The 18,396-nt window shown below is 43.4% G+C and overlaps 1 protein-coding gene across 1 annotated transcript; it reads right to left on the reverse strand.

Moving 5' to 3' along the window:
• Positions 1–3,561: 3,561 nt before the first annotated feature.
• Positions 3,562–16,364, reverse strand: LOC310759966 (pantetheinase-like). The gene is made up of 7 exons (XM_083607792.1): positions 16,072–16,364; positions 15,684–15,814; positions 10,580–10,772; positions 9,351–9,645; positions 7,598–7,968; positions 6,061–6,231; positions 3,562–5,010 (listed from the first exon to the last, which is right to left on the reverse strand). The coding sequence occupies exons 1-7, from the start codon at positions 16,285–16,287 to the stop codon at positions 4,894–4,896; spliced, it is 1,494 nt and encodes a 497-aa protein (XP_083463918.1). The 5' UTR covers positions 16,288–16,364; the 3' UTR covers positions 3,562–4,893.
• Positions 16,365–18,396: the final 2,032 nt, after the last annotated feature.

The following is an 18,396-nucleotide window of genomic DNA, read 5'->3' on the forward strand; positions in this document are numbered from 1 at the left end:
GGAGCAAGGTCAAGCCAACCATTTCAAGAGGTCTCAAAGATCGGCCAGCTGCAGCGAGGCAAGCCGTTTCCACCTAAGCTGCCTACCTGCCCTGATTCCTGGGCTTGTGTGCAACCCACTGCTCTAGTTTCTGGCAGGGCCTTGAAGAAGTCTGAAGGCTGCCTTGAGATTCTGCTTGGACAATTAGCTAGAACCGCCCTGAGACCTTCGGGTATAGGGCAGTATAGAAATCAAATAAATAAATAAATAAATAAATAAATAAATAAATAAAATAGAAGGGGTGGTCATAATGGGTCGTCCTTTTGGTGTGGGCATAAGATTCTGCCTGATTTTAACTGATATTTTAATTGTTAGGCACCCAGGGAGAGTGAATGAACAAGATAGCTAGTTGACTAGACTTCCCACTGAGAGTGGGGAGTCTAATTTCACTGTGGGGAATGTAATGTAGGCTACATTGACTTGTTGTTGGTAGTAGTATGTCTCTGGAATGAAAACGAAGAAACTGAAGTGGGTTCAGGTTCTGAGGTGTTTGTTTGGATAGGGAAGGATCCAACAGCCATGGTTGGGTGGGGGAGTGGTGGTGCCTCAATAGGTAGTATTGAGGGGAGGGAGAAAAACATGGCAAGGAAATATGACAAAATGGCACACATAATTAAGGACTTTTGCTTCTTCCATTCCTCTTCTCTGTATTGTTTACTGAGGGAACTTTTGGGCCTCCAGACAGTGGCGTAGCGTGGGTTGTCAGCACCCGGGGCAAGGCAAGTAATTTGCGCCCCCTAACCCGTGGATTTGCACCCCCTAACCCGTGGATTTGCGCCCCTAACCCTAACCCCCAGATGTTGCGCCCGGTGCGCCCGGCCCCCCTTGCACCCCCCACGCTATGCCACTGGCTCCAGATATTGCTGAATTACAAGCCCCATTACTCCCGGCCATTGCCTATGCTTGCAGGGGCTGGTGGGAGTTGTAGTTCAACAACACTTGGTCTACTCTACACCATAGTGGTGTGGCTCTCCTGGGTTTCCAGCAGGAGTCAGCCCCAGCCCTACTTGAAATTGCTGAGAATTGAACCTGTGACCTTCTGAGTGAAAAGTTTGTGCTCTGCCACAGCCCCTTTCTGTGACCGAAGAGCCTACAGGGTAGATGACGCTAGGCACCAAGCAAAAACATTCATCTTCTCCAAGGTCTTTGACTAATTAAACAATCTGTGGCCTTTTAAACTGGAGGAGGGTACATTGTTTGTTACTGTGTTATTTATTTTTGTATTTTTAAATGGTAAACTGCCGTGTGCTCCTCAGATAAAGGGACATATAGAAATTTAATCATCATCACCTTTCTTTTGCTGGGATGGGAAATCAGTATCTAAATTAAAGCCTAGCTGGTACCGTTTTGGAGAGGAATTTCTCTCCAAAGCCTAGCTGGTACCGTTTTGGAGAGGAATTTCTCCCCTCCCACCCACTAGTTTTTAGCAAGATAGTGAAAGGAGATTTAATCTTCTCCCTACTCCCCTTCCCTACATTTAGACAGTCCTTCCCTCTTTGCTCTCATCCCATTTCACCCCACCCAGCCCAGGGGTCCGCCACCCAACATGGAATGCTATACACCTTCCATTGACTATCCTTTCACTCAGATTTCATATTCTCTTTCCCAGAATGCTTTCAGAGCCTGCTAGATCGGGGCATTTGGCTCCTTTAGGCCAACATCTTGTTGTAGTAGCCAACCAGATGCGTGTAGCAAGACTGCAAGCACGCCAACACTCTCCCATCCTGCTGTTTCCAGCAACAGTTATTCAAAAGAATAATGTCTCTAACAGTGGAGCCTCTCATCCTCAGATGGTCTGCTGCCTCAAAGGGAGATTTTTGCATCTGATAAAAAGTGGCAACAGATTGATTAGGAAAGGGGAGAGAAGTGAAAGTTCAGCTCAGTAACTGTAGCTGGAAAAGCAGATGCCTCACCTTCCTCCCTTAAAATGGACTGTGACATGATTATGTCCATCAGGATTATGGGACCTGACAGCTGACAGCAGAGATATCAATGAAAGTAGTAGTAGTAGTAGTAGTAGTAGTAGTAATAATAATAATAATAATAATAATAATAATAATAATAGTTGTTGTAGTAGTAGTATTTATACCCTGCCCATCTGCCTAGGTTTCCCCAGCCTCTCTGGGCGGCTTTTAGCAGAATATAAAAACATAATAAAACGTCAAACGTTAAAAACTTCTTGATACAGATGTCATCTAAAAGTTGTGTAGTTCTTAAACTCCTTGACATCTGATGGGAGGGCATTCCACAGGTAGGGCATTACTTCTGAGAAGGCCCTCTGCCTGGTTCCCTGTAACTTCTCTTCTCGCAGTGAGGGAACCACCAGAAGGCCTTCAGCGCTGGACAGCGCTGAACAGAACGATGAGGGGGGAGACGCTCCTTCAGGTATACTGGGCCAAGGCTGTAAACAGAAACTCCAAATGGAATAGCCTACAAACTGATCTGCAGTGGCTGTGGAATCTAAGCAATGATGTCACAGTCCTGTCAGTCAATAGTTTTCAATCTCTTGCCAGGATTGTGGTTTTCAGCTAAATCTAAAGCTGTTTAAAATCAAAATGGTAACATCTAGAGTGATTATTCATATTTCTATAACTATTGGGTTTGATGCTTTTGAATTATGGTGCTGGAGGAGACTCTTGAGAGTCCCATGGACTGCAAGAAGATCAAACCTATCCATTCTTAAGGAAATCAGCCCTGAGTGCTCACTGGAAGGACAGATCCTGAAGCTGAGACTCCAATATTTTGGCCACCTCATGAGAAGAGAAGACTCCCTGGAAAAGACCCTGATGTTGGGAAAGATGGAGGGCACAAGGAGAAGGGGACGACAGAGGACGAGATGGTTGGACAGTGTTCTCGAAGCTACCAGCATGAGTGTGACCAAACTGCAGGAGGCAGTGGAAGACAGGAGTGCCTGGCGTGCTCTGGTCCATGGGGTCATGAAGAGTCAGACATGACTAAACGACTAAACGACTAAACAACAACAACAACAGAATAGACCCACAGAAATTAATGAACATATCTAAGTTAGGTCCATTAAATTTCAACAAGTCTCCTTTAGTAAAACTTAGTTGAATGCCTCCCATTTCTTAGCTTAGTATGTCCTCACACAGCCAACGTGTATCCAACGGATGATTCATAGGTCAGAGACTCAGAACACCTGTTTTACGGGTAGCAGTCCCAAAGTTTCTCACATCAATTTAACAAAACAAACGAACAAGTAAGTAAATATATAATACTGCCAACTTCCTTGAAGAAAACAGTACTAAATAAATAAAAGAAAGATCAATGGACCAGTATGGTGGGTTAGCTTGCGACACTGCGGTTCAAATCCCTTGTCAACTATGAAGCTCACTGGGTGACCTTGGGCCAGTCACTACCTCTCAGTCTAATTTATAGGCTATTTTTTCAGGCTCACCATTCTTCTCTCTTTTAAGATTTACTTACCACAGTACAGTGTAGCAACTTATAACAAAATGGTGTTTTGGGCCAGAGTGTATATATGTCAAAATAAGCCAAGGGGGATTACTTTACTAAAGCATGATATTTATTTTAAGGGCAAAAGCAATGTAAACATAAAAACGACAATTCAAAACATTTTATTCATTACAAAGTAAGTGAGTCGCCTTTCCACTCAAACTGAGTATTCACAGAGACATCTAACAACCAAAAGTAAATTGCACATCTAACTGATTAAGCCTGAAATGAAAAACAAGGTTCATCAACTTACGTAATTGCAAGTTTCCATGAGTTAAGAAACCATGGGAGAAATTTAACACAGCACTTAGTTGGTGCAAGTATTCTTGCTTGGCTGATGTAACAATCTCCCCTCTCCTTCCTCTGTGCACTATTTGGGGGCTTCTCTTGACCCCACAGAGCCAATTTTGGAAAGCATGGGGGCATACATGGGGGAGGAGGAAGAAAGCCATATTGCACTAGTAGAAGCCATTTTGTGGGCTCCTGCTAGCAGGACTGGTTAGTTGGATTCCTCCCCAAGTGTATGCATAAGTCTCTGAACAACGCAGCTGGAAACCCAAGTAAGGAACAAGAAACTGGATCAGAACACATGCAGCACATATTTCCCAGAATCCTTTTGGGGACTGAGTTTGACTCCATTTTGGAATCTGACATATGATTTGGGCAGCAGGAAGATTACAAACTCACAAATTTCGGTCCTGGACCTACAGAGGGCCTTGGGTGCTTAGTATCTTCATGAAGTGTGGGCAAGACTGACCACTCACCCACAAACAACAAAGGTTCATTTCGGGTGCTTTCTCAGAATGAACCAGACGACAGACCTTTTATCAAGTATTGGCCCTATTGAGCAGGGTACAGGTTTCAGGAAAAGCAAAGAAATGTTTATTTATTTCTGATAGACGACAAATTAGTCGCCTGAATGCTTACAGCAGGGAGGAGGGTACCTGTGGCCCTCTGAATGCTGCTGGATTCCAGTTCCCATCAACCTCCCCAGCCAGTGTGGCTTGAGGTCAGGAATGATGGGAGTTGGAGTCCAACAACCTCTGGAGAGCCACTGGTTCCCCACCCTGAATTATAGTTTGTATTTGCCCTAGCAGCAGATTTCTTTTGGGTACAACCAAGAGGAGGAACACAAATATTAATAAAGTCTAAAGCCAAAGTCCTTCTTCATTGTATGCCCCATGCTCCTGTTTAAAGCAATGGGAAACTGCCATGAAGCTAGATGGTGTGTTCATCTCCTCTTTGTGTCTGATAACTTCTCCTAAAACAAGCTATTTGGTTTGTCCTGCAGCAGAACACACTGATCCTGTTCATTCCGCCTTTGTTGTACAAGCACCCACAAAATTCTGGAAAAGAGACACGATTGTGATTGGATGAGTCTTAGGAAGGAGCACCCTCTGGATGTGGTGGGTCCCTTTCATACCACCTTCCAAAAAGAGCCACAGATAGGACTGGCTTTGATAGGCCATTGCTTGTCAAACGTCCGTCAGTTAATACCTGGGAGGATGGAAAGGCAAAAAGTTATACATTGGGAAACATGTTTGGCTTAGAATACATAGGAAAATACAGACAAACATTTATTACTGGAAAGTTACAGGTGCTTGCAATCAACCGTTTTTTTCTTGTTCTCTGATACAGGGTGGCCTTGCATCCTTCTTTACACAGGACACCCTCCTGTTTGAAGGCATCCTTGCGCAGTCCAAGTCCAGTTTAAAAATAAAGAAGGGAGAGCAGGACCCTTACAGCTGTCCACCAACACCTGTCACCTAGACAGCAGACTGAGCCAGCCGGTCACCTGGCCGCAGTCTTCCCCACTATGGTGAAAAGTAATGCATTTCTTTTTAAGTAGCAGCAGTTTTCCGTGAGAGTCATGTGCCTGCACCCAAAATACATTTAGAATTACTGAGTGACATGCATAACAGCAGCTTCCATGGACTGTTTGTCAATGAGCAAGCAAGGAAAGTGGGTAGACTAGGCCTCAGCCTGCCTTTCTTTGCTGAAAACTGTAGGCCAGGGCTGGAGAACCTGTGGCCCTTCACAGAGGCAGATTTAGGGCACTTGCTCAGCTTTGGGAAGCAGGTGTGAGGGCTCTGCCAGGGTCCTAGAGTCCTCCTTCCCAAAGCTGGGCAAGTGCTTGCCAGGCTTTGGAAAAGAGGTGGGAAGGCTCTAAGACCCTTCCAGAGCCCCACACTTCTTTCCCAATGCCCGCCGTAAGCTGGAGGGAGGGCATCAAATGGCCTTGCACAGATTGGCATATAACCAAGCTCCACCCCTGTGCTTCAGATGCTGCCGGGCTTTCATTCCCATCTGGAGGTCCACAAGTTCACTACCCTACTCTGCTACAAGCAAGATGAGAGAGACCAAATTCACACACACATAGCAGGGAGAGCTGTTCAAAAAGTTCAGTGCTAGGTACAAACAAAGCTGCGACTATTGAATGATTAGGAGCACAACTGTTTTGAGAGATGGAGAGGAGGAGCTGTTTTAATCTAAGAAATGGCTTGGGTCACTGCTTTTGCAGAAGTCTGAAGCCACCTTGGCCCTTACCTGAAATTCTCCAGTGGTAAGCTGAGTCTCAGTGAGCAAGACTTCCGGAAACACGTAGCTTGTGTTAAAGGTGCCGCTGAGGGTGAAGGAGTCAAATCTTGTATGAGCTGTATTAACTGGCTCCCCGCATGATTTCAAGTCTGTGCTCTTACATTTCAGTAGTGTGCATATCTATGGAAAGAGAGGGTTGTGGGAAAGGTTATTTTGTGGAACTAAGCCATTCAAAGAGCCTTGTGTTTATGGAATGGAGGAAGATACTTCCCATTTAAGTGGGCTATACAGGATGCTGTTGTGATTCAAAACAGTACACAAACCAATGCTAACACTGCACAATACTAAGCCTGAAGAAGAAGATGGCTTTCGCTGATTATTTTGGGACAACTCTAGAATATTTGGAAGAAATAAACAAGTATTCTTTTTGCAATACAGTATTGAGGTTATGGGATTTTGGGGGGTGGGATCTTTCTTTTGTTTCCCTTGTGAGGATCAACAAACAAGGATTGTTTTTGAATCAACAGAGAATTCTAAGGCCTTTTCTGTAAAAATATAATAAAATGCATTGTGCTTTTGTGTGCATCCTTCGAAAAACTCTATGCAATACCGGGGGTACTTAGCATTTGCATGACACTTGCAGTAAAAAGCAAACAAACCCAAGACAGAATATGATGTTAAGCAGGAAGCCACATGGTGGCACTGTGTTAAGTAAAGGGACTACCATCTTCAATGACTTCAGCAGACTTATTTTCCCCAGAATCCTACTAAATTTTTCAAATCATGCTACGAATGTAATATACAATCCCCACCCCCTATATCAGGGGTGCGGAATCTGTGGCCCTCCAGATTTGTTGGATTTCAGCTCCTATCAGCCCCAGACAGTGAGGCCAATGATAAGAGATGATAGGAACAAGAGTCCAACAACTACAGCCATCTCGGCTCTAAGCAGTAGCTGTGCTCTAAAGAAGGGAGGTGTCTTATAGGGATTGTTCTTTTCTTCAGTAGTAATCCCTCTAATGATTCTTACAGGCTTTTAGAAAAGCTTCTGGAGAGTACAGCTTCTGGTTTCCTCAAAGGCTCTGAAACATATGTATCCTAGACATTGTTGGTAGGTAGGGATGGGAAATGCTATCAGTTTCTTTTTCTCTCGGTTTCTCATTTTTCCAGTCTTAAATTCAGTTCGCAAGAAAATTCACCAGCATTTTAATACACTAATTTTAAACGTGCTATTTGGCCCAATATATAGATTTCCCCCCTCTAATATAATGCGTTTCTGTATGTTGTTTTCACTCATATTTGCATTTTATGCACATATTACCGGAATATATTCCTCTTGGCTGGACATATTACTTGGCTGGAGAAGTGAAGTGCAAGATTCAGGAATGTGCCATTTAAAATGATGGCTGTGTTTTGGTTCACATATTGTTCCGAGCTGGGTAGGTTTGCCTTTAAATGAGGACTGAGCCACATTCTCCCCCGCTCCCACTGGTAGGGCCTTTCCCTTCCACATGGCCTGCTCATCCTACCTCACAAAACCCTTTACCTGCAAATAATATTCCCCTTCAATCACATGAAGCCCATCAAAGGCGCCGAATGCGTAAACCTCATCCTCTTGCTTCTCTGCCATCTTGTAGCTCAAGTGGCAGCAGAGCCCCCTTTGGCAGACGGTATGGTTTCCAGCTTCTTGAGAGAGTTCAGTGAAGGTGAAATTATCAAAATAGAAGCTTGCAGTAAACACTGGGCTTGCGGGGAAATGCTTGATATTTGAAGCATATGAGCTCCAGTTGACAGCAGGAGGGTATGTGGGGGAAAGACGGGGGCGAGCACTGATTTCCGCAACCAGGAGTTTTCCAGTCTGCGTTTTCATATCAAAGTGATACACCTTGGCTCCTTCAGGTGTAAAGATACCACTCCCTGTGGATGGCAAAAGACACTGGAGTGAGGCATAAGTTTTACTATTCCATTCCTTTACCCAAATGAATGGCGTACTAACAGCAATGGTAAAGGGAAGTAGAGCAGAATCACAATTCACTGATTTGGGGCCAGAAGCTAATGCATAGGGCAAATGGTGGGTAGTGACCAGAGCAGGTGTAGGTAATTGCTGAACTACAGTTCCCATCAGTCCCAGCAAGCATGGCCAATGGCCAGGGATGATGGGATGTGTAGTGCAGCAATATCTAGAAAGCCAAAGGTCCCCCACACAAATAGTTTCAGCAGGGAATGCATCTCATTAGACAAAGCAAGGTAGGCAACAGATCCTGGGAACTGGCCTTAGTCCCCAGATGTTCTCTTCTACTTAGAATAGAGCTGTGTGCAACCCCCTAAGGTAGCATGTTACCCTCAAAGCCCATGGGGTGTCGTGGTGAGTGTTGGACAAGGACCTGGGGTACCAGGTTTCAAATCCCCACTCAGCCATAAAGCTCACTGGGTGACCTTGGGCCAGTCACTACCTCTCAGAATAACCTACTTCATGGGGTTGTTGAGGGGATTGAATGAGGAGAGAGAGAATCATGCACACCGCCTTGAGCTAAATAGGGGGAAAGGTGGGATATAAATGCATTAAGCAAACACACACACAAACAGTGGAGGATGCTGTCCCTTTGCCAGTGCTGAAGTAAAGTCCAACTGCTTCTGTACAGTGGTACCTCGGATTACATACGCTTCAGGTTACACACTCCGCTAACCCAGAAATAGTGCTTCAGGTTAAGAACTTTGCTTCAGGATGAGAACAGAAATTGTGCTCCGACGGCGTGGCAGCAGCAGGAGGCCCCGTTAGCTAAAGTGGTGCTTCAGGTTAAGAACAGTTTCAGGTTAAGTATGGACCTCTGGAACGAATTAAGTACTTAACCTGAGGTACCACTGTATGTGGAATTGGTCCATACCGTTTTGTCATTTGCCTCAAGCTGCAAAATGTATTGGGTCAGCACTGGGCATGTGAAGACAAATAATGTATTAATGCAAATAATATGTTGCCTGCAGAATGTCATTGTGCACTCATCACCCGTCTTGAAAGAGGCAGGTAGAGAGTTCATAACTGCGACTTTAGCACTGGTAGCAGATGCTGGTGGACTCCAACTCCCATCAGCCCCAGGCACCATGGCCAATGGGAGCTATAGTCCAGCAACATCTGGAGGGCCACAGTTCTCCATCATTATTTTATAAGGCTGGTCTCTGAAGGAAATCACATTTTTAAAATAGCAATTAATAGGTTGATCCTTTCCCCCCTCTGTGCTCTTTCCCACACTCAAATTGCCAGATCTTTGTCTACGCTGAAATTATTCAAGGTAGCACTTTACCAGTAATGTCCAAGCTGGGCTTGTTTATATTAGCAGCAAGGAAGTTGACACGCATCCCCATTGCCCAGGCTGAGTAGAACTCAACAGCAGACAAGAGCGGCAGGCCATTCTGCCAAGCAGTTGGGAAGAGGATGGTGTCCACCTTGTACTTCTCCACCAGCGAGATGGCAGGTTCGCGATAATTAAGAACGTCGGCACAAGTCATAAGGCCAAGCTTCCCAAAGGAGGTGTTGAGGGTGACAAACTGTGGGTCCTTGGCGTAATTAAAGTATACTTCAGAAGCGAAAAGGTTGTACTGTTTATAAGACAGAAAATATATATACAGATATTATTGGAAGAAAAGCACCTTGTGGAGACAGGAAAAATAGTATTAGGAACGTAAGAAGCTGTCTTACTCCAAGTCAGACTATTGGTCTATTCAGCTCAATATTGTCTAGACCAGGGAAACCAACATGGTGCCCTCCAAAGGCCACCAGCCCCAGCCAGCCAGGACAATGTCAAGGATGATAGAAGATGCTGTCTGCTACTTTCTGGAGGGCACTATGTTGCCTACTCTTGTCTTCACTGACTGGCAGTGGCTTTCCAGGATTTCAGGTAGGAGACATTCCCAGCTCTACCTGAAGATGCCAGGACTGAAATTGGGACCTTCTGCGTGCAAAGAGGATAGTCTACTACTGACCTACAGTTATTCTCCTAGAAGTTGGTGGTGTTGCCTCTGTTTTTCAGCACACTTACAAGACCTGGATTATCTTGTGAAAACCCTCTACAAGTAAAGTCCTTACAGCAAACATCTCAAATATTGTGATTTCTCTTTCAACGAGACACATCCATATGAGTGCATACCTATCTCTTATTTGGGTGGGAGAAATGGGAGCTCCTTTTTCTTCTAATTCAAATTGAGCTACGTATATTAATTTGCATTACTATCTGTGTTTGTGTAGACCAGGCATAGGCAAACTCGGCCCTCCAGATGTTTTGGGACTACATCATTGCTAGCTAACAGGACCAGTGGTCAGGGATGATGGGAGTTGTAGTCTCAAAATAACTGGAGGGCTGAGTTTTCCTATGCCTGGTGTCGACTCTAGGGTGCATTACTGTGCTTTCTATAGCAAATGGAGAACCTGCAGCCCCCCGGAGCACAAACTCCCATCGTCTCTGACCATTGGCCAAACTGACTGGGCCTGACGGAGTCCAGCAACATCTGAACCAAAACGGAGAAGAGCGCTTACCTTGTGGTAACGTGCCACAAATTTCCCTTCCGTATCGTAAACAACGTCTGTATTGTACTGATAGCGACCATCACTTGGGCACTGGGGGTCACTGCGGTTGCATGGCTTCTTGTCTCCCATGTTGGCAACCACATAGATGGAGTTCTCCTTTGCTATGCAGCTGAGTCTTCCCTGTATTGGATTCGACCCAAACCTAATGTTGAAAGGAAGAAGTCAATCATCGATACAAAGTCTATTAAAATGGGGAGAGACCAATTTAATTCTGATCATTTGTGAACCCTATCAGTTCAGAATGTGGCAGATTAAAATAAGAACGCACGGTTTCAGGTCTAATAAAGACCATTCTTACCAGGCTGGGGACAGAAAAAAAGAAGTTGGTCCAATAAATATTCATGGCTTTAGATCAGCCTTCTCCAACCTGGTGCCCTCGAAATGACCAGCCATACTAGCAGTGGCTGATGGGAGTTGTAGTCTAAAACATCTGGAGGGCACCAGATTGGGAAATATGGAGATGGAGTGAGTGGGAAAAGATCTTGAAATGACCAGAGAAAAGATCAAGGATATCTGAACGCAGCAATAAAACGGTGTCACATTTCTGTTTATATTACAGTGGCAAAGACAGGTAAAAGATTAAAAAAGAAAACCAAGCAAGTTGTCTCTGAGTTGGTTCACACTGGCTTTATTTTGAATGAAGCACAGGCCCAAGACTGAGGCCTGTGCATGTTCTTCCACTGCATGTAGTTTCCTTGGTGTAAAGTGATGCCTATGCCCATATAGTTGTACCTTGGAAGTTGAACAGAATCCGTTCCTGTTATGTACTGAGTTGAATAGGATCCAAACTGCAGCAGTCTGATTGGTCCTAGAACAATAGGATCCAAAAGGCAGCAGTCTGATTGGTCCTAGAACAATAGGATTCAGAATGCAGCAGTCTGATTGGTCCTAGAACAATGCAGCAGTATGATTGGTTGGCAGGAACCACCCAATCATGCTCCAGATAGAAGTGAATCCACAACCTGATTGGCTTACAGTAGAATTCCGGAATTAGCCAATCATGTGCAGCCCATTGTGTAAATAATGTATATAAAGCAGATGCTTTGAGGGGACTTTCATTCATTCCTCCTCACCACTACGAGCTGAATAAAGAGCATGAAATCACTTTGCGACTCTGAGTATATTTCAGTTCCAGAAGTCCGTTTGACTTCCAAAAAGTTCAAAAACCAAAGCACGGCTTCTGATTGGCTGCAGGAAACTCCTGCAGCCAATCGGAAGCCGCGGAAGCCCCATCGGATGTTCGGCTTCCAAAAATCATTCAAAAACTGGAACACTCACTTCTGGGTTTCAATTGTTTGGGAGCTGATTTGTTTGGGAGTCTAGACATTCAAGATCTGTATTCATATGCAAGTATACCCTTCCCATATGATCCATCCACCTTCTGCAGCATGTGAGCAGTGTAGGCAGGGCATGTTGGTAATATAAGTGCAGAGAGAGTAAAATGAGTCACGGAGTACAGTGCAGACTGTGATTGAACCGACAGCCCTGGTGCTAAGCATATGGATGTAACTGGGCACCAGCAGAAGTCTTATCAAGAACAGCCTGGATTATCCAGTACAAATACTCTCTTCTGTCCAACTTGCAAGTCTAGGTTTATCAGCTTCCTTCATGCTCATCCTAATTAATTCATTATCTTAATTTATAGGAGGACTATACTATGAGAATGAATGATGTAAGCAGAGAAGACATGGGAAATATAGCAATTTATTTTACGATGAGGAGCTTTGTCTCTCCGCTAATAATTTTTACAATGAATATTATTGTTTTAAGGCAGTTGAGTGGTATTTTTTAATAATGCTCTTAAAATGCTTCAGGTTTGGCTCAGAGGATCCATAGTGTCCTTTCGACACCTGTCCTCAAGATAATTCTGTGATCATGCATAATCTGTCCTCTTTAATTTATTTTTCTATGGGTCTTCTAATGAAGCACCCTGAGCAAAGAACAGTTTTTTGAAACCAGGAGCAACCTTTCCATATTACTAACATTATTACCTGTTACTAGACCATTATCTACAATCTTGCCAACAGGCTGCTAAAACCCAGTTGACTTCGATATAATTTAAGCCACCTGCCAACTACCTTTGCGGCATTTATCAGCAAATGATTAAACATTTACATGTAATTTTGCACTAATGCAACTTAGTTTGAATTATAAGTTTCAGGTAATGCAGTCCTATGCATGCCTACACAGAAGTAAGTCTCACAGAGTTTGCAGCGTTTACTCCCAAGTAAGGGTGCACAGGACTGCATTCTAAACTGTTCTTTTTAAAAAGGAATACTGTTTCAACATGCTATTTTTAACCAAGTAAATTTGTTAAAAGAAATACTTCCTGCAAAGTTTATTTGGCAGACATGAATCAGGCCATCTATACAATGACAGTTTTGTTTTTCTGTTTAGTATTATTGCTAAATAATTCACTAGGAGTGAATCAGCACATGACTGAATTTCTCTTTTATAGAGAACCAAGATCCAATAAGCAGGGAAGCCCGGTGAATGACTAAGGAAAATCTCACAGGACATGCAGAAAAGGCGCCCCTTTGCTGCCACCTCGTGGCAGACAATTGAGCAAACAGATGCATTGCTTCTAAACTGAATCAGGTACAGTACAATACTTACAGAAGTCTAGAATTTTGGGTTTGGTTTTGTTTGCCCGTTGTAGGTAATCTGATATCTGCTACTAAATGTGTTTACTTAGAAGCAAATTTACTAGGTTCATGGTTAAGTATAGTGTGTTTTTGGATCACTATTCCTAGGAACCAGATCCCATCTTTAATGGGATCTGGTATTTTTTTAAATCAAATGACATGGATTCTCATTGGTAGATGGATGCATTTCCAGCTTTCACTGAGAATTCCTTTTAAGTGGTGGCTGCCCCAATTAGGTCACTATCAAAACTTGTGAATTGCAACACCGCTCAGATAAAATGTAAGAGAGCAATCTCAAAAGAGTTCCTTGATTTTAGTACTCTCAACAAGAGCAGCGTGAGGGTGTTTCTGGGTCCAGCTCTGTCGCTGGAGGCCCAGGTAACCTCAGTGGCTAGAAAGAGCTTTTATCAGCTGTGATTGGTGCAGCATCTGCAATTGTTCCTGAACTGGAGAGCATGGTCACGGAAGCTGGGACACTGCTGACTTCAAGACTGGATTACAGGAATCCACTCTGAGTCAGGCTTCCCTTGTGCTTGATCCAGAAACTGCAGCTAGTGCAAAATGGCACAGCACGGTTCCTGGCAAGAGTGAAGCCATGTCAGCACAGAACATCTCTGCCCTGGTTGCCCATTTGTCACCAGGCCAAATTCAAAGTGTCACTATTGGCATATAAAATCCGTAACACCTTGGAGTCGGTTTATTTGCAGGATTGCCCTACCTTGTATCTCCCCAGACAATTGCTTTGACTTGCGGAACTTGCACTGTTGCATGTACATTATACTCATTTTTTTCATGGATAAGCAATAAATCTTTTAGGCAGGTGTCATCACTGTACTTTTTGCTGCCTGTTTAATATATATTTTAATTCAGAAAGCCTATCCAGGCATATAGAATGCTGATATGAATTTTCAAACTGGTTTTTATCTTCTCATTGGAATCCCATATCAATTGACTTCAGGCAGACACTTTCCCTGTACAGTGGTACCTCGGGTTACATATGCTTCAGGTTACATACGCTTCAGGTTACAGACTCCGCTAATCCAGAAATAGTGCTTCAGGTTAAGAATTTTGCTTCAGGATGAGAACAGAAATTGTGCTCTGGCGGCGCGGCGGCAGCAGGAGGCCCCATTAGCTAAAGTGGTGCTTCAGGTTAAGAACAGTTTCAGGTTAAGAACGGACCTCCAGAACAAATTAAGTACTTAACCCGAGGTACCACTGTACTCTTTTTGGCACCTGTTTCCTATAGTTTTGTTTAATGTAAATGTTACATGTGTGTTTAGCTACTTTTGATTCTAATCATTGTTCATATATTTTGAAAAAACCTGTTAAAAACTGTTTAAAATCTATAATCTGCAATGTTTCATCTTATCTCTTTGTAAACTGTTTGGAGGCTTTTTATAATCCAGCAGTATAAATAAGTTTTGTTAAATAAATAAAAGTGTGCGAACATAGAATCATAGAGTTGGAAGGGATCCAAGAAGCCATCCAGCCTACCCCCTTGCCTGAGGACAGCATTCCATTAAAAAAAAAAAAAATATATTTTTCAGATATATACATTTCACTGATTTTACAGTCATTTTGACATTTTAAAACTTGATTTCCTCCCCCCTCTTTCTGTGGTTCCTTAAATTTATTTTTAATATCTTCTGCATATCCAAATTAACTTAACTTACTCATTTATTTATTTTCTTTATATATATACTCTTAAGTAGCTGCAGGTTATTACAATAATCCTGCCAGTTTTTTTAATCTGTTTACAATTTATCTGTAGATATTCAATAAACCATTTCCATTCTTTTATAAAAAGTTTATCCTGATTTCTTATTCTTCCAGTAAGTTTCACCATTTCTTCATATTCCATAAGTTTTTGTATCCATTCTTCCTTTGCTGGGACTTGCCTGATGACAGCGTTCCTCTGCTTAAGCCTCTGCTTAACTTCCTCATCACCTCCTGAAGCCCTTTGTGCTCCTGCCAAACAGCTTACTGTTAGGAAGTTTTCTTTAACTGAAATCTATTCCCTTGCCATTTCCAACCGTTAGTTCTAGTCCTACTCTGGAGTAACAGAGAACAAGTGTGCTCTATCTCCTCCCTGACAGCCCTTCAGATATTTGAGGACTGACTGTTCCCATGTCTCCCTTAAGTTCCTCTTCTCTAGGTTAAACAGGTCAATAGTGTTAGGCAGGATTTCTGAACCAACCAAAAAAAGGAACAAATGCCACATTGTACTGGAATTGCCATTCTGCACGTATCCTGAAAAGCACCAGGAAACTCCACTATTACTTCACCACAACAAATGAAGGTGTGTTTGTAAAGAAGAATCTGAGTCATATTTTCTGATTTCGAGGCTACACGCCTGAGCTGCTTCTGTTTTTATCTTAATGAATAACATGAAACAGGCAAGAAAATACCTTTTTGGCTCATTGCATGGAATCCAGTCTACTTGCGGATCTGGTATATTCTCCAGATAAGGATATAGAGTTTCTCGGGTGAAGACCCAGCCATAAAGGGCATCCTCAGGTGTCACAATGATGTGGGCGCCCTGCAAAAAGACATCAATTCAGACATATTATCCCCAGGAAAAATACTGCCATCAAAAGGTTGCTATCCAACTCAGCGTGGGGGAATCTGTGGCCCATCAGATACTGTTCGGCTTCAATTCCCATTGGCCCCAGACAGCATCATGGGCAGTGGCCAGGGATGATGGGAGTTGCAGTCCAGAAACATCTGGAGGACCAAAGGATAACTAGTCCCTGATGTTGCTGCTGCTGATCTGCTCTAACTGGTATGCAGTAGTACCTGCTGGGCAGCTGTTTTGATGGCTCCTTCTAAGATGTCTAGATTTCTGTTCATCAGCTCCAAGGCTTCTGCTCGAGAGACGTTTCTCGGAGTGTCTCCTGTCAGTATCACAGCATGCTCATAGACAGCAGCAATGAAGGTATCCTCTAAGGCAGAAGAAGGGAGAATCATTCCCATCAGAAACGCAGCACAAATGTGAAGCTGGAAGATCGCCATGCTGGTGGAATCTGCCCGTCTGCTGCTCAAAATGAGAAAGACTAGGAAGTTACCTGATTTTTAAAGAAGTTCCTGAAGCTCCAGTCATGGGGAGGTAAAATTGTGAAATGCAGATTGCCAAACTCAACAAACTGAATTAACCTTGGATGTCTTGCACAAGGCAGAAAAGCAGGCTCTTCTAACAACAGTGTTTGTTGACCTAAAAGCAAGTGCTGCCAATCTAAAGCTGGTGAGTTCATGCAGAGGGCTGAAGAAAGTGCATCAGAACAGGCAAAGAACTTGAAATTCGTGGTTCAAAGATTCATCCTAAAAAAGCAAAGACTACTTTGAAAGTCAGAGCAGAGTCACAGCAGGTTTTTCCTGCAGAATCACTCAACAGTAAGACTTTCATGGGATCCAGGTAATGTCTTGAATCCCAGATGCAGAGATCAACAAGAACATGGGGCAGAGTTTCTGTGGCAACATTGCTTCCCTTGTCCTTCAGTTATTGAAGTACTGTACCTCGAACTTGCTCACAGCTCCCAAAAGTTGGTGGCCAGTCCTCCTTAAGGACAACTGCAACATCTGGCCCTTCCCTCCCACCCAGTCATCACCATGATGGATGATTTGCTAGGTGATGATGATGATGATGCTTCATGGGGGGAAAGCTCTGTTGCCATCTTTTGAAATCACATGCTGGTGGCTCCCTATGCGACCTGCAGGTGACCAGTGATCTTCCTCTGTGCCGAGGGGATGGGACCATAGCTTAGTGATGGAGAACTTGCTTTGGGGGCTCCAGATTAATCCCTGGCATATTCAGGCAGATTTGAGAGTCATGTCTGAAATGCAACAGAGCCATTGCCAGCCAGTTTAGACTGAGGCTGGGCAGGCTTGCCAAATCTACTTTGTGTATTTTGTTATTTGAACTAGAAGCCCAGGAAGATCTACCTTCCAGAGCTAGCAGCCCAACACATACAGTTTGCATTTCTACCGATAAATCATTTTTTTATTCAATCTCCTTCTAAGGCTTGCCAGATGGAACAGTCGCCCCTTCCACACACACCCCAATGCTGTTTCCTGACCCCTTCCGCCAAGGCAATTTAAGGTGGCATGCAGGAGGGAGGAAAGGTTAGAAGCCCCATTGTGCAATTTCTTGTGAAGGGCTTCCATTGATGAGACTCATTTAGTTGAATCCCACCCTTTGTTTTTATGGGGCATTTTTTGTATAGCTTTGTATGCATTCTTAAACAGTTCAAAGGTGCTTTTAAACAAACACCCAGTGTGCCTCTGAATACGTTCGGAGCTAAGGAACTTTTCAAGACAAGAGCAGAGCTACAGTCTGTCCTTTTGCACAGAAATCCTATCTTGCTTTGCTTTCATTTCAGCAGGCTATGTATAGGTAGGAACATCTGTTTGGTTGCTGCTACTGCTAACAGTTGGGAATTGGAAACATCTTGCCGAGCTACTGAAAATCCCGTGTGTACATAATCCCTTAAGGGACCAGTGGTGTGTGTCTCAGCAGAAAGCATCCTCCTGTGTTCTGACAAGTTTCAACAACATCTTATTAAATACAGAACTAATATATTTAGGGAAACTCAAAACTTAATGCCATCTTGGCAGAGCCCCACCATCCACTTGTAGAACGGCAATTCTGCCTGCTAACAGGGGTCATAGATCTACCTTCAACAGAAGCCAGACAAATTTATGGCTACACTGAATTAGATTTTTATTTGCAAGGTACCCACATGCATATTTCCTCCAAGACCTCTTTCTTATATAATGTCTGCTGGAAGCAATGTCAGACTAGAATCTTGGAGACCAGGTTCAAATCCCCAGTGAGCCATGAAGCTCACTGGGTGGTCTTGGGCCAGTCATGTTCTCTCAACCTAACCTACCTCACAGGGTTGTTGAAGGGATTAAATAAGGAGGTGGAGAACCACGTATACCTTGAGCTCCTTGGAGGAAATGTGGGATATAAGTGCAATGAATAAAATAATGTTTTAATGTATTCTAAATCTTTTTATTGGAAGCCGCCCAGAGTGGCTAGGGAAACCCCGCCAGATGGGCAGGGTATAAATAATAAATTATTATTAAATTATTATAATTAACAAAGCAGGAAGCAATGTTTTT

The sequence above is a fragment of the Podarcis filfolensis genome (assembly GCF_964270895.1).
Source record: "Podarcis filfolensis genome assembly, chromosome: 3".
In the NCBI taxonomy this organism is placed as follows: Eukaryota; Metazoa; Chordata; class Lepidosauria; order Squamata; family Lacertidae; genus Podarcis; species Podarcis filfolensis.

Excerpts from the sequence above, each read along its gene's own strand:
- LOC310759966 (XM_083607792.1), bottom strand. The coding sequence starts at position 16,287 with ATGGCGATCTTCCAGCTTCACATTTGTGCTGCGTTTCTGATGGGAATG. Across the intron at positions 15,815-16,071 it reads TCAAAACAGCTGCCCAGCAG|GGCGCCCACATCATTGTGAC; the intron begins GTACTACTGCAT and ends GTCTTTTTGCAG. Across the intron at positions 5,011-6,060 it reads TTACCACTGGAGAATTTCAG|GTATTAACTGACGGACGTTT; the intron begins GTAAGGGCCAAG and ends CCATCCTCCCAG.